Raw genomic sequence first — 24,009 nt, 5'->3', positions numbered from 1 at the left:
GAGTCTCTCTTGAGAGACTCTCCAACTGGCAGGTGACATTCTCGGCAACGGAGATCCTGAGTCAGGAGAAGGTCGCAAAGTGTGCCATGCAGGCCACTTCGTGGCTGGATGTCTTGCTAGGGTCTCTGGGCATCCTGCTGCGATCCGAGGATCTGTCTAAGGAAAGCACCAGGAAGGCCCTGGAGACCTTCCTCCTCTTGGGCGCACGTACCATCGAGTTTTGGCCCATCTGGCCCACCAAGTTTCGAACTTGTGGGCAAACTCGATCTTGAAACGACGTGATGCGGTGACCGAGAGGTTCCACGCGAAGGTCCCAGCCGTGGATGTCTGCAAGCTCAGACACTCTTCCATCCTAGGAAAGAGCCTGTTTGAGTCCAAGGATGTGGAACAGGCAGCTGAGAGGTGGAGGAAATCGAACCACGATTCTCTCCTCCAAAGGTCTCTTACGTCTAAGCCCTACAAACCTCTAGCACCCCAACAACCTCGCCAGTCCAAGTCGACGAAACCGGCAGCAGCAGCAAAGACGAAGGTGTCCAAACAGCAGCCCTTTCCTGTCAAAGACAAGAAGGGCGGAAAGTCCTCCAGGGGAGGCAAGAATCCTAGAGGGAGCGGCTGAGGCCACAAACGCTAGGATTGGCAATCCCCCTGCGTGTCCACCAGTGGGGGGATGCCTACAAAGTTGCGCATTCAGGTGGCAGCAACTCGGGGCCGATTCCTGGACGATCTCCGTGATCAGTCAGGGATATCGCGTCCCGTTCATAACATCTCTTCCTCCCCTGACAGCGAATCCAGTGTCGTTGAGCTCCTATCCCATGGGATCGGTAAAGGGGTTAGCCCTTCGGGCAGAAGTCGAGACCATGCTCAAGAAGGATGCTTTCCAGGAGGTCGTCGACGACTCCCTAGGCTTCTTCAGTTAACTCTTTCTTGTAAAGAAGGCGTCTGGAGGCTGGAGACCCGTCATCGACCTCTCAGCCCTGAACAAGTTTGTCAAACAAACTCCGTTCAGCATGGAGAGAGCAGACACGGTCAGACTTGCAGTAACACCGCAAGACTTCATGTGCACACTGGATCTGAAGGACGCGTACTTCCAGATCCCAATCCATCCGTCTTCCAGGAAGTACTTGAGATTTAGCCTAGACAACATGATCTACCAGTTCAAGGTGCTGTGTTTCGGTCTCTCCACAGCACTCCAGGTATTCACCAGAGTGTTTACCCTGATATCTTCATGGGCACACAGGATCGGCATCCGTCTACTTCGCTATCTGGACGACTGGCTGATCCTGGCAGACTCGGGGTCGACCCTTCTTCGACACCGAGACAAGCTTCTGGGACTTTGCCAAGAACTAGGGATCATGGTAAATCCCGAGAAGTCTTCTCTGCTTCCATCTCAACGACTGGTATATCTAGGCATGATATTGGAGACCAATCTCCACAAAGCCTTTCCATCAGACGACAGGATAGCAAGGCTGAGGAGGGTCGCAGATCCTTTCCTCAGACGAGAAGAGCTTCCAGCCCAATCTTGGTTACGTCTCCTAGGTCACCATTCCTCCTTGGCCCGTCTAGTTCCAAACGGCTGCCTCAGGATGAGATCCCTGCAATGGCGGCTCAAGTCCCGGTGGAATCAAGGCCACGATTGCCCGGACATTCTGGTCCCTATGGGTCCTGCGGAACGGTCGGACCTTCAGTGGTGGGTGACGGACAGAAACCTTCGAAAGGGAGTGGATCTTCTCGTCCTCCCTCCGGATTTGATGCTGTTCTCGGACGCTTAAAAAGAAGGGTGGGGGGCCCACGTTGTGAACCACAGGATCTCAGGCCTATGGTCAGAATCAGAAAAGTGCCTCCACATCAATCTGCTAGAAAGGAAGGCCGGATATCTGGCACTTCAACAGTTCCAACGGATCCTGGCGGGTTACTCCGTGGTGGTGATGAGCGACAACACCACGGTGGTGGCTTACATCAACAAGCAGGGAGGTACCTTTTCACAACAGCTATCCCATCTTGCAGTAGAGGTACTGAGATGGACCGAAGTCCACTCGATTCCACTATCGGCTCGCTTCATTCCGGGCAAGAGGAATGTGCTCGCCGATAGTCTGAGCAGAGCATCGCAGATAGTGAGTACCGAGTGGTCTTTGGATCCTCAGATAGCCAGCTAAGTCCTAACTTTGTGGGGTTCCCCGACGGTGGACCTGTTCGCGACAGCCTTGAACTTCAAGCTTCCGCTGTACTGTTCTCCAGTCCCGGTCCCCAAGGCACTCTGGCAAGATGCCTTCCAACAACGGTGCTACAACATCGACGTCTACGCCTTTCCACCGTTCTGTCTGATGAGAAGGGTGCTCAACAAGACCAGACTATCGGTCAACCTGTCAATGACCTTAATAGCTCCGCTATGGCATCATGCAGAGTGGTTCTCGGACCTTTTGTAGCTCCTGACGGAACTCCCGAGAGAGCTTTCTCCATGACACGAGCTACTCAAGCAACCACACTGCAACATCTTCCACAAAGCCGGAGCATCGCTTCAACTTCACACCTGGAGACTATCCAGCATCTCCTCACTGAGAGAGGCTTTTCGCAACAAGTTGCGGAGAGGATGTCTCAACACCTGCGAAAGTCATCCGCAGGGGTCTACCAGGCGAAGTGGAGAGTTTTCTGTGGTTGGTGTCGTGGAAGGGGTATCTCTCCCCTCGATGCCACTATCCCAGCAATAGCGGAGTTTGTTGTGTATTTGCGTGAGGAAATGCGCCTTTCGGTCTCGGCGGTGAAAGGCTATCGCTCAGCCTTAAGCCTGGCCTTCAGGCTAAAAGGAATGGACATTTCCTCCTCGCTGGAACTTTCTCTACTCATACGAAGCTACGAGGTTACCTGCCCTCAGTCGGAAGTGAGACCTCCTCCATGGAACGTGGTTCGTGTCCGTTCGAACCATTACGCCAGGCTTCTTATCGTCACCTGACTTGGAAGACGGTGTTCCTGCTCGCTCTGGCCTCAGCCAAGCGAGTCAGTGAACTTCATGGTCTCTCGTACGACGTCGCCCATTCAAGGGGATGGGGGGAGGTAACGTTCGGGTTCGTCCTTGAGTTTGTTGCTAAGACTCAGAATCCTGGAGTTCCGGACCCACGGTTCGACTCCTTCAGGATTTCGAGTCTCCGTTCTGTAACAGATGACCCAGACCATCTCCTACTGTGCCCAGTAAGGAGTCTGAGGCTCTATCTTAAGAGAACAGCTGCAGTTCGTCCTCGAGTGCAAGCCCTGTTTGTGAGCACAGGAAGGACGAAAAGGAGGGTCACTAAGAACACCATCTCAGCTTGGATTCGCAGGGTCATCCACCATTCCCTGAATCCAGACTCTCCTCTGTCACGTCGCCCTAGAGCACACAATGTCAGAGGCATGGCTACGTCCCTGGCATTCAAGAGAAACTTCTCAGTGACGCAGGTTCTACAAGCTGGGGTCTGGAAGCGTCAAACGACCCTCGCAGCCCACTACCTGTAGGACGTGACCCACTGGAGGCTCGATACGTTCTCTATCGGCCCTGTGGTGGCTGCATAACAGCTGGTCTAACCTCAGGCTCCTTAATGGACAAGTAGCAGGAGGTTGAGGGCATTGTTACCCGGTTTTAGTCTGCATGAATGAAAAAGTATGTCTGGCCCTTACTCTTTTCTTTATCCTCCCCTCTCTTGGGGAAAGCAGCATCCTGGGTTCTCTGCACAGCTGACCTCAAACCACTGCATGTAAACCATGCTTCCTTGTGTTCTTAGTATTAAATAATACTGTCGCTTCCCCCATACCCTGACGAGGTGGTATTGGGAACGTCCTAGCCTAGATATCCATCTAAGGGACTTCAGGTCAACTTCCTAGGACGAGTCATACTTCTTTCCTTCACACACTAGCTTATGTAGGCCACACATTTCTTGCGGAGCAAGGAACTTGCGAGGTGCAGGGACTCCTTATCTCGGGTGGTACACACTCGGATCCTGAGTCCCTGGGCAAAGCCAAAGCCAGTAAGGCTGGGATTTACCACCCTACCTAAGGGTTAAGTCACCCCATGTAAATAGCGTGGTTTGTATTTCGGTTACGGAACAAATGACAAATTCGGAGATAATTTGTATTTTTCCTAACCATACAAACCCTAGCTATTTACACATACTTGCCCGCCAGCCCTGTCCCTCGTGAAGTCCTACCTCTAAATGAAGTGAATCAGTTCACCGGTGTGTGAGGGGGGAGGGGTAGCTAGCTACCCCTCCCCTACCCCCTCGCTAACTAGCGAGGGGTGTAGTTAACCCTCGTTAAATATCTAATGGCTCGTCATTCAGCTACGCCGAAAGTAATACCCCATGTAAATAGCTAAGGTTTGTATGGTTAGGAAAAATACAAATTATCTCCGAATTTGTCATATTACTTTCAAATTTGGCATATTTGTCATATATGAGTTGGTTGATAGTAAAGACTTGAGTTGTTTTTTATTTTTGAACAGTGCAATTTTTTTAATTTTTCCCATTTTTTTCACAGGAACAAGTGGTGTGAAGAGAATTGCCATTGCTGAGTCTCCTTTTAAGATTTCCATGCAAAATGAAAGCTGAAGAGATTTAAACTTAAAATATAAGATGGCAAACAAAAGTAGAAAGAGGACAAGTTATCAAGACAGAAATGATGGTGACATGGTTGTCATAGAGTCTAGTGAAGATGATGAGAGTCTGCATACAATTGAAAATCAGGACAATAATATTGAAGAAGATGAAGAATTGACCATGTCAGGTATAATAGTTAATTTACACACACCCATAAAATTTGAAAATTTTAAACATTTTCCCAGTATCTTTTGCTTCAATAAATAATGCCCTTAAAAAAGGAATACAGCCTTTTCAATCTCTGTGTAACCTTTTTATTGATATATACCCTAATAAATGGTTTAAGGTAAGTTAAAAAATATCTTATCCTACCAAACCGCAAAAAGTGGCTACTTCTAGGGCACTTATACTCCTCAAATCTCCAACTTTGTTATGAATAGATTCAAAGATATTTTGTCTCGGTTTTAGAAAAAATACTGAGATTCAGGTTCATGGAGACCTGCTAATTGATTTAAGGCTAACCAATTACCTGGCCTCTTCTTGGAGGGCAATTTATTAAAACCTTGATCCAATCATTGTGTGTTATAAAAGAAAATCTTTAAATTCTGGTTATGCATTAAATGGTTATCACTTTCTATTAGAATGATTACGTTGTTTAAAGTTTCATCAAACCGTTCAAAAAGTTTTAATGAAACTCAATCATTCTCATATTTAAGATCACTTCAATCAGTTACAGTACTTAACTTTGTTATAGAATATAATGCCATCTGAAGTTCATTCATTACTCCAATAAATGAAAATTGATAATGCATGATATTATTATTATTATTATTATTGTCATTATCATTATTATTATTATTATTACTATTATTATTATTATTATTATTATTATTATTATTATTATTATTATTATAGGCTAAGCTATAACACTAGTTGGAAGAGCAAGATGCTATAATCCCGAGGGCTTCAACTGGGAAAAATAGCCCAGTGAGGAAAGGAAACTAGGATACAATAAACTACAAGAGAAGTAATAAACAATCAAAATAAAACCTCTTAAGAACAGTAACAATATTAAATCAGCTCTTTCATATATAAACTATAAACACAGCATGCCACGAGTGTACCCTCAAGTGTAATCCAAGACAGTGGAAGGCCATGGTAGAGTTTGTGGCACTACCCAAGACTAGAGAACAATGGTTTGATTTTGGAGTGTCCTCCTGTAAAAACTGCTTATCATAGCTAAAGAGTCTCTTCTACCCCTACCAAGAGGAAAGTAGCCACTAAGCAAGTACAGTGCAGTAGTTAACCCCTTGAGTGAAGATGAATTGTTTAATGTCAGTGTTGTTAGGTGCATGAGGACAGAGGAGAATGTGGAAAAGATATGCTCGACTATTCAGTGTATGTGTAGGCAAAGACAAAATGAGCCATAACCAGAGAGAGGGATCCATTGTAGTAATGTTCTGGCCAGTTAAAGGCCCCAAAAACTCTCTAGCGGTAGTATCTCAACGGGTGGCTGGTGCTCTGACCAACCTACTATCTAACGAATAATTTATTAATTTATTCATGGTTCTTTATGGGTAAAAAAATGCAAAGTGTTGTTGGAAGGATTTACTGGGTCACATTTTGAAAATAAAATTATAGTATAAATTGAGTACCAAATTTCCTAGAGAAGGAACCGAGTGACAGAGATGCCTTATTGCAGGACTGGTTGAATCCAGACTGGTGCATTTTTCCCAGTTTGCCATGATTTGACAGGTGGTATACCAGTTCAGGACAAGAAAAGTTGTATTATAGAGTATCAATGAACAGCAGGGTGATGCTAGTGGCCCCTTGTTAGCCGTAAAATGAGTGGTTTTGATATCTGTGGTCTCTGTAGTTGGAGTGACCGTTCTTCTTAAGCAACCCTTACATGCTACATCGAGTAGCATGGAGATTACCCTCCACATTCTCAGAGACAAACATATTAATGAATACAACACTTGCTTTGGAAATACTGTACATATAATGATTTCACTGGATGATCTTTTATTAGTTGGAAAAATGAACATCAGGAGAGGTTCATAGAAATAAATTTGATTTTAATAGTAAAATGTGTTATTTCTATACTCACTTGTTCATAGACATGCCCACCTTTATCCCCACTGACTAATGAAGTCAAGAGGATGGGATATTAGTTTTAATATCGAGAATGATTTTGGTTGACATTAACCATCAGATGTCACTTTGGTGGACAAGAGGCTTTGAAGGGAAGATGTTTTTTTTTATTATTATTATTATTATTATTATTATTATTATTATTAATGTCGATATTGGGTCAGCTTCAGGGATAAAGCAAAATGAACACTAGGCGAGTATAGAAATAATAATTCTCTCATTTAATTCTAACTTGAAGTTTATTTCATCACTAGGGAGACGCCGTCTTCCATCCTGCAGCAATTATCAGCCTCTCGTCATCAAGAAGTTACGTTGTAAAGTGAAATCTGTAAACCAAGAGAGAACTGTAAATATCGACCGTAAAACTGTGTTATATGGCCAAACACCAAAGGCTGTTCGTTTGTGAGTACTGTGTTATTGGTATTTTGTTAGATGTTCAGTTGCCTAGATTGGGCTTCATTTGTACTTGTAAGTCAGTTCTATGTGTAACAACTAATTGCTACATACACTGCTTATAAGCTTCGTACATAACTGTTTTATATACAAAACTTTATCTGTTCCTTGTTTAAACCCCCACTTCTCTGTCTCTGTCAGCCTTGTCACATTGCCTATTTCTCTAATAAAAATCCTACCGCACATTCCCTGGAATACAAAGTAACATTATGGCTCCATGATTTTTACATGTCTTGACCATGGATTTTATTTATGTGAAGGATCAATTATTACTCTTGTCCATTCCCTCAGAGCTTTTTCATCATCCAGATGTGCCTTAGAAATTCTTGTCATCCTCTCAATCACACTACTGTATTACTGTAATATAGTAGCATCTCACATGAAATCCTATTGGCATTGATTTTTTTCTTTAATCTCATAATACTCTTATGATATCATCATTAGTATCCAAAGCATTCAAAATTGTACTTAACCCTTTCAAGTCTTGCTTCCTCAGCTTTACCCTTCTTTCCTCCATATAAAATACAACAAATGCTCAAATTTGTTTTACATTTTGTATCCCCCCTTTTGAGGTACTGTACTGATACAAGAAGAGTACAACGTCTTGTTTTCTCAGTAAGTCTTTATGGTTGAGGTTACTAACCACACACCCCTTTTCTTGATCCCAGACGATGCTGGTACCCATTCACAGCTCGATTGACTTAGAAGTGATAGTTCAAGGTAGAACAAAGATTTAGAAATCATTAGCCCTTCCATCTCTCAAGATGAGAGTAACATACACATGGCATGAAAATCAGACTATGATCTACTATATGCATGCAGACTTGGACTTACAACTAGGTAGTGCTTTCAGGTTAAACTTTTGGAGATCTTGATCATCCTTGCCACATGCATCTACTGTATGTAATCATAATTTTAAATATTTAACTTAGCCGGTGAATATATAGCTGCAACTCTGTTGCTCGACAGACAAACTGTACAGAAAAAACTCGCCAGCGATCGCTATACAAGTTGCGGGTGTGCCCAACAGCGCCATCTGTCAACCAGATACCAAGCTCAATGTAAACAAAGACTCAATTTTCTCTCTGTCGACGTGTCGACAAGACGTACTTTACTCGCTGTTGCTAAACTGGAGTTTTTCACATCATATTGGTGAAGTACTATATTCTGGTTTTGAGCTTTCGCAATGCAGGTGTTTTATCTTCATCTTAAATCTTGAACTCGTTTTGGATAGATTTAATTATGGTGACAAAGAGAGTATGGACTTTCTTTCACTTTTAAATGGCCGACCCTTCCCTTAGACGGAAGTGTGTTTAGGCTTTTAGTAATTATCTTATCACGTTATAAATTAATTATACATTTTCCTCTATATATTTTATATCTCTCCGCCTTTCTTAGGCCTCTTCGATTAACTTTCCATTTATTATAAACATATAAAAATAAATTTTAATGTTTTGTTTATATGCGACCTTTCCTGAGAGTAGGCGGTCCTAACTTGGAAACCGAAGTTAAACAACGTTGAGCCCTTTGCAATCGTAAATAGCTTTTGAAGAGCTAATGATTTAAAACCTTTTAATTGAATATTTTTAATAAATATTTTATGAAAGAATTTCTTTGAATAGTCTTCGTACTGTTTTCAAAGATGAACTAACGTTTAGTTTATTTATACTACGCAGTTTGCGCTCTATCGTTACGATAGAGAGAGAGAGTATCACGGTTTCACTTTGCAGAAAGAGTAAATCGATTCTGACGTTTTGTTCATTATTCTTTCAAAGCTTAAAGGAACTTTTTAATTGAAAAACCTTTCAGTTTTTTCCTTTGGTCAAATAACATGTTTTTTTTGACGAAATGTAATTGGGCTCTTCTCTTAGGTGCGAAATCAAGAGAGAAAGAGAGAGAGAGATAGAGACGGAGGGAGAGAGAGGAGAGAAAACGTTCCGTTCAAGCGGGTAACGTTGTTCTCGAGTTACTCTCGTCCCTAGTCTCTGTACGGGGAGGAAGGATAAAACGTTTTTAGTTTTTTATTCTCGTCCCCAGGCTATGTGCGGTGAGAGATTGAAAACGTAGTTTATATGAACTAGTGTTTAGTCTCTTTCCCAGCCACTGAATTTTTTATCTTAAAATATGTTTTCTGTTTTTTGCTGGTATTAATGAGCTGCATTATACGACTGATTTCGCAATTACTACCTTTTAATGAAGGGTAGAATTGCGTGTTTCAGGTAGAAATCAGTAAAAGTTTCGATTTCAGTGAAATAAGTGCAAAACAGAAAATCGAAGTGATAAAGTGATATGCGCAAAGTGTTACAGTGTTGCGTCCGAGGGTTCGTCTGTTCGTGCCTGTCGTTCACCTAGTCCGGGACCTCATGCAAGCTCCCAAACAGGGGAGAAGTAATGTCGAACGACTTATGGGTTCGAGAGGCCTTGATCAACGAACAGACGTTTCCCTCTATGGTATCGGGTGTATCTTACCAAGATCTCCCCTACCATAAGACGAGAGAGACGTTTTTTCTCCTTGTCATCCGAAGGCTTTTCGCATAAGAAACCTGTCACAAGGTTTCGAAGCCCTTAAGCGAAAGTCAGTCCTTGCAGGACAGGTCCAGCGCCCTGGCTACAGCCATTAGGACAGCTCTGACCCTATGCAGTCATCGGATAACTGCTCGCCGCCTAACAAAAGCGTAACACAGACTCCGAGAGTCTTTTTTGGTTGGCAAAGTGTTGCGGTCACAGACGTTACCCTCGTCTCTTACCACAACCATTTCCGTTGATCCTTAATGGGTTGTACGGCAAGACATGCAGAATATGCTTGCCTCCCTTATGGAAGACTATTCTGCCGATTAGTCCGTTGAGTCTAGCCGTTTATCTCATCGATATCCTGGCTTTCAGCCAACCTAACGTTCCTTTGTGCTTCCTGTTGACGTTGGCGTAGCTAAGTCACGTCAGTTAGGTTGTTTAAAACCACACTCGATGCGGTCTCGTGTGGATTTTCAGCCGCATTTGGACGTTAGGCCACTTGCTGATGCTCCTGTTGACGTTCAAGACGTTCGCTAACAATCGGAGTTGACTTGTTTTGACGCTGTGCGTCAACCTCCGCATTCTAGAGTTGTTTTGACTGCTCAGTCTAGGCAGTCAAAGCAGTCTCGAGTGGACGCTGTGCGTCCTCACGCATCTGTTGTGGTTGACAGTTCAGTTGTTGACAGTTCACAGACTGTCAAGCAGTTACATGACGTTGCGTCCTGGTCCGCTACTATTGCACCAGTGAGTGTGGACTCTGCTTGTAAAGCATTGCCACCACGGTAGGTCTCTCCCTTGCTTGAGACTCAACTTTTATCGGACAAGGTTCCTGTAGATGAGGAAGTTGCTGTTCCCCCTCCTACTGATATTACCGTGAGGACTCTGTCAGATGGAGAGGAGCCTAAAGCTGCTTAGCCCTCTATGGACTTTAATTAAATCATGATGATTTTTTTAAGGATCTTTGTCCGGATCTTTTTGTAACTGCTGCTCCTCGTTCGCCTAGATGTCAGAGCTTACACTAGGCCTAGCTACTTCGAAGCCGTTGTTTATAAGCTAGTGCTCTCTCGCTCTCCTAGAGAGCTTTACGTTTGCTAGGCGACTGGTTTATCACCAGGAGGAGTTTGGGGGATACAGCCTTTGCTTTCCCTTCTTTTAAACTGGCTTATAGAGCGAGAGTCTGATATGACACGAGAGAAGTTCTCGGCTTGGGAGTTCATGCCTCTGCCCAGATAGACTTCTCAAATCTCGTAGACTCTCCCTGGCGCCTGGCCAGGAGACGCTCCAAGTTTTTTACAGGTCAACTTCACAGCTGTTTTCGAGCCTTTGAAGTTTTGCTGTACAATTATGTCATGCATAAACAAGGCTTTCAGGGATGGAAAGCGGTACCGCCTCAGTCGCTAACCCCGTCTGTTGCCGCACCTGCTCCCGTAGACCCTAAATGGGCTTTGCTGCAAGACATGCAGTCCAAGCTTGCGTCCTTGATAGAGGACTTTAATGCGGAGAAGGTTGCTGCCAAACCTTCTGGCCAACAACCTTCCAACCGGTCGGTTGTGCGTCCTGTTGACGCTGAGGTAACCTTCTCGTGTCTGCCAGTTGAGGTGGTTCCTCCACCGATGCGACCCAGTGTGGGTTGCCAGCCGCACGTTGACGTTAAGCGACGCTCGGAGGTGGTTGTTGACGTTCAGGACGTTCAACAACCAGCAGAGGTGACTTGTTTTGACGCAGTGCGTCAACCTCAGCAACCCGGTATGGTGTTGACTGCACAACCCAGACGGTCTAGACAGTCTCGGGTGGACGCTGTGCTTCCTCGCGCACCCATGGTTGTTGACAGTTCACAGACTGTGCAGCAGTTCCATGATGTTGCGTCCGGCTCCGTCACGCATACACCAGTGCGACCGGACTCAGCGAGCCAGACGTTGCCCACTCCGTTGCCGTTTCCTCATCAGTTTTCGGATGAGGAACTATCTGATGAGGACGTTGCTGAACAACAAGACGATCAGCCCCAGAATAGATCAAGCCCTGCTATCCATCCAGAAGATGCTGAAGAAGGAACGCTGCTCAGTCAGGCTGTGGATGAGTCTGGTAGGGACGCTGTCATCCGTGGAACATTTTGTGTCGCTAGGAAGACTACACCTCCGTCCTCTTCAATACCATCTAGCTTTTCACTGGAAAAAGGACAAGACGCTAGAAGCGGTCTCGATCCCGATTTCCGAAAAGATAAAGTCTTGTCTGACTTGGTGGAAGGACAATATCAACCTAAGAGAGGGTCTTCCCCTGGCTGTTCAGACTCCCAACCACGTTCTCTTCTCGGACGCATCGGACGTGGGCTGGGGCGCGACACTAGACGGTCGGGAATGCTCAGGACTGTGGAACTCGAGTCAGAGGAGCATGCATATCAACTGCAAGGAGCTGTTGGCAGTACATCTGGCCTTGAAAAGCTTCAAGTCTCTCCTTCGAGGCAAAGTGGTGGAAGTAAACTCAGACAACACCACGGCCTTGGCGTACATCTCCAAACAAGGAGGTACCCACTCACTGACGTTGTACGAGATCGCAAGGGACCTGCTCATCTGGTCAAAAGGTCAAGACATCTCCCTAGTAACGAGGTTCATCCTAGGCAACTTGAATGTCATAGCAGATTGTCTCAGTCGGAAAGGGCAAGTAATTCCAACAGAATGGACCCTCCACAAGGATGTGTGCAAGAGACTTTGGGCCACTTGGGGCCAACCAACCATAGATCTCTTTGCAACCTCGCTGACCAAGAGGCTTCCAATCTATTGCTCCCCAGTCCCGGACCCAGCAGCAATACATATAGATGCCTTCCTCCTAGATTGGTCACATCTGGATCTCTACGCATTCCCACCGTTCAAGATTGTCAACAAGGTACTGCAGAAGTTCGCCTCTCACGAAGGGACAAGGTTGACGTTAGTTGCTCCCCTCTGGCCCGCGAGAGAATGGTTCACCGAGGTACTTCGATGGCTAGTAGACGTTCCCAGAAGTCTTACTCTAAGGGTGGACCTTCTACGTCAGCCTCGCGTAAAGAAGGTACTCCAAAGCCTCCTCGCTCTTCGTCTGACTGCCTTCAGACTATCGAAAGACTCTCGAGAGCTAGAGGCTTTTCGAAGGAGGCAGCCAGTGCGATTGCTAGAGCAAGGAGAGCATCCACCATTAGAGTCTACCAATCGAAGTGGGAAGTCTTCCGAGACTGGTGCAAGTCAGTTTCTGTATCCTCGACCAGTACCTCTGTAGCTCAAATAGCTGATTTTCTCTTATACCAGAGAAAAGGACGATCCCTTTCAGCTCCCACTATCAAGGGCTACAGAAGCATGTTGGCATCGGTCTTCCGGCATAGAGGCTTAGATCTTTCCAACAATAAAGATCTTCAAGACCTCCTTAAGTCTTTTGAGACCACCAAGGAGCGTCGTTTGGCTACGCCTGGGTGGAATTTAGACGTGGTACTAAGATTCCTCATGTCAGACAGGTTTGAGCCGCTACAATCAGCCTCCCTGAAAGATCTCACTCTAAAGACTCTTTTCCTGGTATGCTTAGCCTCAGCTAAAAGAGTCAGTGAGATTCATGCCTTCAGCAAGAACATCGGATTTTCGTCAGAAAAAGCCACCTGTTCGCTACAACTTGGTTTTCTAGCCAAAAATGTGCTGCCTTCTCGGCCTTGGCCTAAATCTTTCGATATTCCCAGCTTATCGGAGATTGTAGGCAATGAACTAGAAAGAGTCTTATGCCCTGTGAGAGCTCTTAAGTTCTATTTAAAGCGTACAAAACCTTTACGAGGCCAATCTGAAGCTTTATGGTGTTCAGTTAAGAAACCATCTTTGCCTATGTCAAAGAATGCTTTATCATACTTTATCAGACTGTTAATACGAGAAGCTCATTCACATCTGAGTGAGGAAGACCGAGCTTTGCTTAAGGTGAAGACGCACGAAGTTAGAGCTGTTGCAACTTCCGTGGCCTTTAAGCAAAATAGATCTCTGCGAAGTATAATGGACGCAACCTATTGGAGAAGCAAGTCAGTGTTCGCGTCTTTTTATCTAAAGGATGTCCAGTCTCTTTACGAGGACTGCTACACACTGGGACCATTCGTAGCAAAATTGAGTCTTTGTTTACATTGAGCTTGGTATCTGGTTGACAGATGGCGCTGTTGGGCACACCCGCAACTTGTATAGCGATCGCTGGCGAGTTTTTTCTGTACAGTTTGTCTGTCGAGCAACAGAGTTGCAGCTATATATTCACCGGGTAAGTATATTCAAAAATTTATTTTATAATTAAAATATCATTTTTGATGAATGTTTTGTTTTTCATTTCACAAACAGAAATTTCTATCTCCCTCATCCCATATTGAGAATTGTTTCATTTTTCATTTCACAGAAAACAGAAATTTCCAGAAATTTCTATCGCCCCCATCCCATATTAGGATTGTGTGCTGCATGCACACTGAAATAGTTTTGAAATTTCTCTGCACATTCATACCCTTTAGTACATCTTTTGCAGACTGATACCTAACTGCTTCCAGCTACAGTCTTGTGTGAGTTGTATAATGATATTATGAATCAAAGAAAGGCTTTTAGGTATGTGAAACTGAAGATTTTAGGTTCCTGAGAAATAATTTTATTTCATTTTAGCCAAAATTTTGTTATAACTAGTTCTATCATGTGCAGTATTAGTCTTTTGACTAGCATCAGAATAAATTCATGCTCTTAGTTATATTTTGCACATCTTATGTACTGTTTATGCTATTGCTATTAAGGTTGACACTGGGATTTTAAAAATATTTCAGAAAGCAGTTGCAAGAAATGGCTGAATTAAATGGAATGAGTCTGGTGGAATTTTCTCAGCATGTTGTAGATGGCTCAACCTTTGACAACCTCATGATTCTTCAAAATTTTCACACAAAAAGCCAACCACAACTATTGCCATTATTTGAAAGTTTACAACATTCCATCCAAGGTGATGAGAAGTCCCTTGAAAAAGGTCATTATTCCTTAAAAGTGTCACAACCCGTTCTAAGCAATTCCAGTGAATCACAGGAAAATGGTGCTAATTTGAATGAGTTAAATAATGTTGGGGCCTTTGAAAGTATTGTGGATATGCAAAGATCAAGAAATGGTGATAATTTAAGTGAAATGTGCAATATCAAAGAAAGCGAATCCTTCAGTTACTTGGGTACTGGCTATTCAGAAAACAGTACAGTGCCTATATGTGACTCATTACCTCATAGAACAGTTATTTCAGAAACTGAAAGTGATTCTGATTCTAATGGAGATGTAAATTTTCCTTGTAGTAGTGAACACAAATTTATTGATTCTCTTTCAATAGACCCTTCTCCCTCAGGAGAGCTCTCTGTAGAATCAACAGCACAATCTTCATTAGCTTCTAATGTTTTGGATGTAACTAGAAGACGGCATACTGATTGTTCTGAAACTTCAGGTGACCATGCTAAAACACATGAAAGAGATAATTGCTCAATAGAGGGATTATTCACTTGTTTTGTTAAGAAAAGTTTGGATTCCGTTAAGGGAGGAAGAAAAAGTGACTCCTTCGAACATTCAAATTCTAGACTTCATGTAGATATAGAAAATTCCTCAAAAAGTAAAGACTATAATCATTTTTTAGATGACTTACTTTTTAACAATGCTCCAAAGAAGACTGTTGAAAAAGCTTCACAAAACAGTGATGAAAGGATAGAAAAAAGAAAAGGTCTGTCCCAAAAACAGGTATTTAATGATAGTGGAGTTGCTGGTTGTAGTAAATACCATGAAAAAATTAAGAAAAATAGCCAACTTTTAAATTCAAGAGAACGGCATCATACTTTAATTCATGATAATGATTCTCACAACACTATTTTGGATCAACTTTTGTCTGATCATACAATTGGTTCATCTGAGTCTGACAGTGATCAATCATCAGATGTATTGGAAAATGTAGACTGTGTTCTTCCAAGTACTTCAAGTCAACATAGGAAATTAGCAACAATTTCGAGTGATTCTGTGATGAGAGGTAATTGTAAAGCAGCGTGCAAATCAGGTAGAACTACAGAAATAATCACATACAAAGCAGATATCTCTTCAAAAGACAAAGAAGAATGTCTAGTGGATAGCAATGATGAAATTCAAGTATTACCAACATCTTTGGAGCTTCAGCACTCTTTGTGGAATGGTCTAGATAAGAGCTTAGATTATTAGGATTTGAAATGTAATTTTCAAATGTATAGTAATACCCCTCTATGTCTTTTTACCCATGAACCGACTTTTGAGCGCAAAACAAATGAGCGCTGACATCAGAGCGCCGTAAATTCAAAAGACGCGTATTGCAGTTGATTGATAGAAATATATTTTGTTTCATGGTTGTTTGGTTATTACAATCATTTGGTTACCATTGTTAATATCATTCCATTTAAGAAAAGTAATTAACACTTTCTCAAAAACTATATGAATGCATGCGTTTGTTTTTCTTTGGCTATTACAACAGTTTCGTTACTATCGTTAAAGTCATCCTGTTTTGAAGGAATTAAAATAATATTTTTAAAAGGAAAAACACCTACCGGTAGATTTATTTCATTTCACTGAACCCACGATATTGAGAAAATAACATCGTGTGAAAGAAAAGAAAATATGTTGCATGAAGGCTACTGTTACGGAGTCGACAGCGTGCTTAAGAGTAGCAAATAGGCAAGGCATTGGGTAACTGGAAAGTGCAAAGGAAAGACATGTTTTTTTGAAGATGAGTGCACATCTGCCATTGATCATGATCATGTATCAGATCCTGAAAAGTTATTGGGTAGCTTATCAATGATGTGGTTTCGTGAAATGTCTGTGGTATCAAATGGTCCATCAAGGCGAGTCATTTAAGACATCCAATTTAGTTTGTATCCTTAAGTAGCTGCTGTTTTTGCAAAGTATCATTCCCTTCATCGGATAATACAATGACAACTGAACTTCAAAGAATTGCCATAAGTGACACAGGGGAAATAGATACAGTATAGCTCAAGAACTTGTTTATATGTATGCTGGCAAAAATTTCCTTGCATTATGTAGTGATGACCCTGGTTGTTGTTTTATATTTGAGATTGATATCTTTGAATCATAGACTGCAGAAGTAGTACGATGAATTGGCCTGAGATATTTTGTCATATTCACTGGAATGAATAAGAATTTAAGCTGTCACATTACTGTTTTTTATGATTCTGTTTATACATATACAGTTTGTTCCGACGCAATATACAAACCTCATAATCATTCAATATAGGAATTCGCTTCAGCTCAGCTAAAACAGCCGAAGAGACAGTAAAACCAGGAAGTTGTGCTGATTGGTTGGCTGGCGGTATGGGGCGGAGCCTAACTCCCCCCCCCCCCACCGCCAACCTGCTTTCCCCATTCACTCGCTTCGGCTCAACGTGGATAGTTGTCTACTCCGCTCTCTACGCTGCAGCCTTTTGCTTTCTCTTGTACTTGTGTACTTGTAGTTGTGTGATAGTAATGGATGAGAAAATTACTCGTAAGATGCAACGTTGTGTAGGCCGTGGCGGGCGCTGCGGTAGGTGGCTTTCGTCACCTTCTGTAGACCTGCACACGCTTTGCCCAACATACAGGGGAAAACCTTGCTCTCAAGGTTCTCCTTGCCGTGAGTGTGAATCCTGGCCGCCCTTGCAGTGGCAAGGTTTTGAGAATTGACGCAAATATCGCCGAAACCTTAAAGCTTCTTCCTCTTTGTAGAGCTCACCTCTTGAAGAAGAGGAGTGGGGAGCCGGTGCAAAGTGTGTCGTTTCAAGAAACTACCACAGTCAAGTTTCAAGAAACTACCACAGTCAAGTCTGCTCATGCCCTCTCCGAGACGGAGGAGTGTGCAAGTATGATTTTGGAAAGCATGGATTCACAGCCTGTCGGGGATTTTTTGGGTTTCGCCGGGGAAACGGGTGACCTTAGTGCTCCCGCTACTTCGGCAATCTCGAGGGACACCCGACAGATTGTTGGACCGTCTGATATGGATGACGACACGTTACCTGGTAAGATGGAGGAACTTTGGGCGTCTTTCGGATTATGAGGTAAGCCTCTCTTGGATTTGTTAAAACCCCGTTTAACTCTGACGGACGAGATTGAGCAACATTTGAATGTCCCGATTGATGATGAAAACTTGAATGTATATGATTTTGCAACTTTATAAACTCCCATGTTCCCTGATACCCCTGTTGTTGCTGACCATGTTCCTGTTAAAGCAATTGTTTCTGGCAAAATGCAAACTTTTTACAAAGGTAAAATAACTGCTGGTACCTGTTAAATCAAGGGAGAGTAAGGTATTAAATACAGAGATTGCTTTAACCACTGCTGGCAAAACCTTTACAGCTTCGCCCACAGGTCAGTTAAAAATAAAATCTACCAAAACTCCTACAGAGACAATATATTTATCAGGTTCACCAAGTTCACCGACCACGGCTCTTCCTAAAGACATGGCTCTGGTTGTTCATTCTCGTCCAGTGTTGTCTGCTGTAGCCTCGACCACCGTTCCAGTACCTCGGAGGGGACACAAGAAGAGGAATCGTGGGTGGTATTCCTCTTCTAGTTCCTCCTCCTCTCTCCTCCTCTTCGTCTTCATCTTCTGACTCTTCTGCCCCAAGGAGAAAGAGGAAGGGGAAGAAGAAGAAAGCAAAGATGGCCAAAAGCCCAGTCTCAGTCGAAGGGACATGGCACCCCGAGACACCTCTTCTCCTCTTGAGGATGAGGGCGAGGTGCGAGATTCCCGTGTTCCCCGCGCTAGTGGGATTGTTCATGGCAAATCTCGCACAAGGCCTCCATGCACGACAACCGCGCTCGAGGGCGTAGGTATCGTCTCCCAGAGCATGGTGACGGGGTCCTCGGGCCCCCGTGCTAGTGCTCAGACTCGAATTGAACCGCTCTTGAGCGGGGAAATGAGAGTCCTAGCTTAGGCACGAGAAACCTCAGCTGTGGTCTCTCGTGAAGAATCCATGGTAGGCATGACTACCTTCACGGGGGTAGCCACATGGACCAACTCCGCGACTCTTGTGTTGCATGAGCAGGGAGCAGGCCCAGACAGCCGTGCACTTGACCAGCGCGACTCGGGCCCGGCATGGAGCCACCTCGCGGCCCAGCCCGCGGCAGGGGGCCAGGTTGGGCATGACCAGGCTAGTTCTCGCACATACCAGCCGCGCGAGATGCAGCCAACCCCTATGCTTTGTGGCCATGTAACAGGTGAGGCCGCGCGCACCACTCACGCGACTAACCTGTCTACACCTCCTGGTGTGAGCGCTGCAGTTCCCAGCAACCCCGCTCGCGCTTGAGCTCCTTCGGGAGCTTCGTGGGGCTCGCAGCGACCAGTCACGCACTCGGTCGCAGTGGGAACCTCGATGCATTCCGTCGGGGATGGACCCTGCCAGGGTCCTTCCTTGACTCCTGAATACACGCCTGATTCGGTCTTAGGGCCAGAGCGAAGGTACTCATGGGGGATGTCATCACCCGTGCAGTATGTCGCTTCCCCTACACCTACAGATGTAGCGGGGCCAAGGGATCAGCCACTTCCACGGCCTTTACCGGCCGTGGAGACGGAAGATCCCGAGGTGGAGTCCACACATGTGTGAGATCAATGGCCTCGAGGCTTCTCCTGCGGTAGTGTCTGAGGATAAGTGTACAGCCTGGAGATCCTATGGGGAGCTTTGGAAGGCAGTTCATGGCCTATCACACTATCCTGGTCGAGACAGGCTGCTCGAGCATTGGACCGACTGAGTGACCAGATCGCAGGACCTGGTGACTCGCTTAGGAGCCAAGGTTCGAACAGCTTCTCCCTCAAGCACTTCAGCGACAGAAGAGGTACTATGTCACAGAGTCCTCTGTACCTTGTCCTCTCCCTCTCGACCCCGTGGTCGGAGCGCTTGCTGGGGTTTCCTCGCTTGAGAGCTTGAAATCCCAGTGTTTCCTTCTTGGCCTCTGAGATTTCAACTATGGAGTCCATCTCTGTAGCTGCTCTCAATGCTGCTTCGTGGCTCGACCTCTGGTGTGGTACGGCCACAGTGTTCGCGCGGGGCACCAAGCTTGCTACCCCCGAACACATGGAGCAGTACAGGAACCTAGCTATGTCTGGTGGGAAAGCTGTTGCTTTTCTCTTGGACCAGCTTGCTACCCAGTATGCTAATCTGATCCTGAAAAATCACAAGGCAGTAGCCACTCGTTTGGCGAGACATTGGTTCAGGAGCTTCTCTGGCACTCAGGAACACTCCTATTAGAGCTGCAACTTCTCTTTTTCCACCAAAGGAAGTTCGGGCCGCGCGGGATAAATGGTGCCTTGACTCGAAGGACTCCATTATCCACCAGGCATAAGGCTGCGAGTTCCAAGGGACCTGGTCCCGCGAAACCATCCGCAGCCAGGCCGAGTCAGGCCAAGCCCACTGGAAGTAGCAAGGGTACCGCTGGTCGTGCTTGTGCTGCTCCTGTGCAGCCGAGACCTTCTCCTGTTCAGAAGGGTTCTGCCCCCAAGCAGACCTTTTAGCCTCCCTTAAGAGCTCCTCCACATCGGGGAAAGAACAGGGGCAAGCGAGGGAAAGGGAAACGCTGTTTGGCTTTCCCCTTCCCATGCTGTCGAAGGTAGGGGGATGCCTATCGTGCCATTGGGCGATGTGGCAGCACCTCGGGGCCGAGGAATGGATAGTGTTGTCCCTTTGCGAAGGGTACAAGCTCCCATTCATGCTCGTGCGCGGACAGAGTGTCGAAAGACAGAGTGTTGAAGGACAGAGCGTCGAAGGACAAAGTGTCAAATGGACAAAATGTCGAACAGACAAAGTGTCGAACAGACAATGTGTCGAACAGACAATCTGTCGAAATTATAAAAATGATAAATGATAAAATATAAATGATAAAAAGAGAGAGAATACAGTATCCATTTAACTAACGACCTAATTAACCTTTAACTATATAATAATGTTTACATTGGTATATCCTTACATATAACTATATAACAATGATAAAATATAAATGATAAAAAGAGAAAAAATACAGTATCCATTTAACTAACGACCTAATTAACCTTTAACTATAAAATAATAACTATATAACAATGTTTACAATGATATATCCTTACATATAACAATTCTTACATTGTTATATTCTTGCATGCATATTCTAGAGAGAGATAGAGAGAATATATATACGGTATTCAGTCTGTTAACTTCCTTCGAGATTCAAGTTTCAATTTAAATTTCCATTCTACCTAACTTATAATAATGGAAATAATCAATACTCAAATGGGTGGAAAGAAACTGCTACATGAAGGCTATGCATATGTGATAGATAAAGTGGTTAACGAAAGAATATATTGGAAATGTGAAAAACGAAACTTGTGACGGCAGAACAATAACTCAAGGTGAAACAATTTCCAAAACTACTGAGCATTCACACCAGCAAGACAGTTCTCAGATTGATGCTATAAAAGTTATAGATAAGATAAAAATTCATTCTAAACATTCCGAAGAAATTCCATCTTCTATAATAAATCAGTGCACAAACGATGGTCCAGTCTCCATAGTTGGAAAGCTTCCAAGAAAGGAATCTCTAGCTCGAACATTTAGGAGAGTTCGAAATTCAACTTTTAGCGGTGAAAACTTAACTGTAACAACGAGGGGAGAGCCATTCTTATTATTTGATGAAAATGGCATAAAAATATATTCAACAACCCAGAATCTCAACACTTTGAGCTCCAACAGAAGATGGTTCTGTGACGGAACTTTAAAGTCGGCCTTTAATGGAAATAAACTATATACCATTCATGGTCTTATTGATCAAAACATGACTTTACCCTTAATGTACTGCATTACCGAAAACAAAGATGAGACTAGTTATTCCATTATTTTTGAGTTTTTGTCTGCTAAGCAACTAAATCCTATTTCCATTACCGCTGATTTTGAACACTCGGCCATCAACCAAATGAGAATTATTTTCCCGGAGTCCACAATTTATGGATGGTTCTTTCACTTCGGGCAGTGTTTGTGGAGAAAAATCCAAGCCCTAGGATTGCACACATGGTATAATGAGCATAATAATGCTTTTATTATAAAGCAAATTCAGGCCCTCGCATTTGTTCCCCCCTGTGATGTTTGTGCTCTGTTCAATAAGTTAATTGAGTCTTTTGATGATGAAACCGATGAAACATTAAGAGAATTTTTACAATATTTTGAAGCTACATGGCTTGGAATCGTCCAGAGGGGAAGAAGAAGAAAGCCATTATATGAAATTGACTTGTGGCCAGTTCACGAGAGAGTTGCAAAAGATTTGCCTAGGACCAATAACTCCGTTGAAGGGTGGCATAATGCTTTTCATAGAAGAGTGAAGATTTGCCACCCAACAGAGGACAAACTTTTACGAAAACTTCGTATGGAGCAGGCCAGCACTGAAATGATTCTAGGACAAATTCAACAAGGCCGTGATGTAAAAAGAAAATACAAGAAATATTCTCTCCTTAACCTAAGACTAAAAAGTATTTTTGATACATATGACGTCAATGATGGGTTACAATATCTTTGAGCCATCGCTCACAATCTTTAAATAAATATTGCTACAAGTTTTATTAATACATTAATACATTTGTATTTTCATATTTTATGTCTTCTCATAAATAAATTTTTATTGCTTATATTGATGTATATTTATGATCCTATATCCATTTTATTTTTTCAAAAGCGCTGAATGACCTTGTAATCCCAGTGCTTGGCGTAAGCCTAAATTGAATAATCAACTCAAAAAACATTTATAACTCCTTGTAACTCTCTATCTTCTGGATGACCTTGAAGTCCCATTGCTTGACGTAAGCCTAAAATCAATAATCAAATCCAATCTATCTCTCTCTCTTTTTAACTTTTGTCCATTCTACACTTTGTCCATTCGACACTTTGTTCATTCGACACTTTGTCCTTCGACGCTCTGTCCTTCGACGCTCTGTCCTTCGACGCTCTGCCTTTCGACACTCTGTCCTAATACTATTCATGCTTCATCGGCCCCCCTATCTCTACTCCAATAGCGTTCCACACGTACGCTCCAACATCGCCGAAGGCTCTGGCCTTTGGAGGCGGAGGTCCAGGAAATGTTGTAGAAGGATGCGCTAGAAGTCGTACATGATCAGTCACCAGGGTTCTACTGTCGTCTCTTCCTTGTCGAGAAGGCGACAGGAGTTTGGAGACTGATCATCGACCTTTCGCCATTGAACAAGTTTGTTCAACAAACTGCGTTCAAGATGCTGACAGTTCGCTCTTTGCTGTCAGCCATCAGGCAGTACGACTTCATGCTTTCGATAGACTTGAAGGATGCGTACTTTCAAGTACCAGTTCATCAGTCATCTCGAAAGTACCTCTGTTTCACCTTCTAGGGCACAGTGTTCCAGTTCAAAGTCCTGTGCTTTGGACTGTGCACAGCTCCCCAAGTGTTCACGCGAGTGTTCACGACGGTAGCAGCTTGGGCCCACTCGAGGGGCATCCGCCTACTGATGTACCTCGACGACTGGCTGATTCTCGCTTCCTCGTAGTAGCAGTTGATTCAGGATCGAGACTCACTTCGGGAAGTTTGTCGCAATCTGGGGATCGTGGTGAACTATGAGAAGTCGAGCCTCATTCCCAAGCAGAAGGTGAAGTATCTGGGAATGCTGATTGACTCGGCAGCAGCTCGTGTTCTTCCCTCGGAAGAACGGATCGGCAGACTCAGAGAGGTTGCGCAGCCGTTCCTGTCGCAGGAACAACTTCCAGCCCTCCAGTGGCAAGCTCTTCTAGGTCACCTCTCCTCGCTTGAGAAGCTTGTTCCTTTCATGGGGATCCATCTCCGCTCTCTTCAGTGGTGTCTGAAGGAGCAGTGGTCGGCAGCCACCGATCCTCCCTCTTGTCCGGTCCTCATGGAACGCGAGGTAAGGAAGGATCTCCTTTTGTGGCTAAACGAGGAGAACCTCACAAGAGGGTTTCTGACAAACCCTCCTCCACCTCAGTTCCGGCTGTTCACAGAAGGTTGGGGTGCACACCTGGACGACGTAGTCGGGTCAGGTGTGTGATCGGAAGAGGAGAAACACCAGCACATCAACGTGCTGGAAATGATGGCAGTCTCGAGAGCACTCTTTCATTTCCAGGCCCGTTTGAGAGAGCACTCGTTAGTGCTGATGAGCGACAACACATCCGTGGTCGCGTACGTCAACAAGTTGACGAGGTAGGTGTTTCTGTGGGCAGAGAGTCAACACTAAACCTTGTCAGCCAGGTACATTCCAGGCAAAAGAAATGTTCTGGCAGACGCCCTAAGTCGTAGGAACCAGGTAATAGGGGCAAGAATGGTCTCTTCACTCTTGGGTT

General features: G+C 44.2%; 1 protein-coding gene across 5 annotated transcripts in view; it reads left to right on the top strand.

Annotated features, from left to right (window-relative positions):
• The window catches only part of LOC137642544 (uro-adherence factor A-like), a 45,931-nt gene extending 29,748 nt beyond the window's left edge, over positions 1-16,183 (top strand). For 4 of the 5 annotated variants that reach the window (XM_068375192.1, XM_068375193.1, XM_068375188.1 and 1 more), the window contains 3 exons: positions 4,501-4,746; positions 6,968-7,115; positions 14,467-16,183. In XM_068375192.1, coding sequence (XP_068231293.1) covers positions 4,596-4,746; positions 6,968-7,115; positions 14,467-15,871 — 1,704 coding nt within the window. In that variant the 5' untranslated portion in view covers positions 4,501-4,595 and the 3' untranslated portion in view covers positions 15,872-16,183. Of the gene's footprint in view, positions 1-4,500; positions 4,747-6,967; positions 7,116-14,180; positions 14,258-14,466 lie in introns of all 5 variants that reach the window. The other variant, XM_068375194.1, reaches the window with a different exon arrangement.
• The last annotated feature ends 7,826 nt before the right edge of the window (positions 16,184-24,009 follow it).

The sequence above is a fragment of the Palaemon carinicauda genome, chromosome 6 (assembly GCF_036898095.1).
Source record: "Palaemon carinicauda isolate YSFRI2023 chromosome 6, ASM3689809v2, whole genome shotgun sequence".
NCBI lineage: Eukaryota > Metazoa > Arthropoda > Malacostraca > Decapoda > Palaemonidae > Palaemon > Palaemon carinicauda.
The sequence above is the reverse complement of the archived record's forward strand: the minus strand, read 5'-3'. Positions and strand labels throughout refer to the sequence as shown.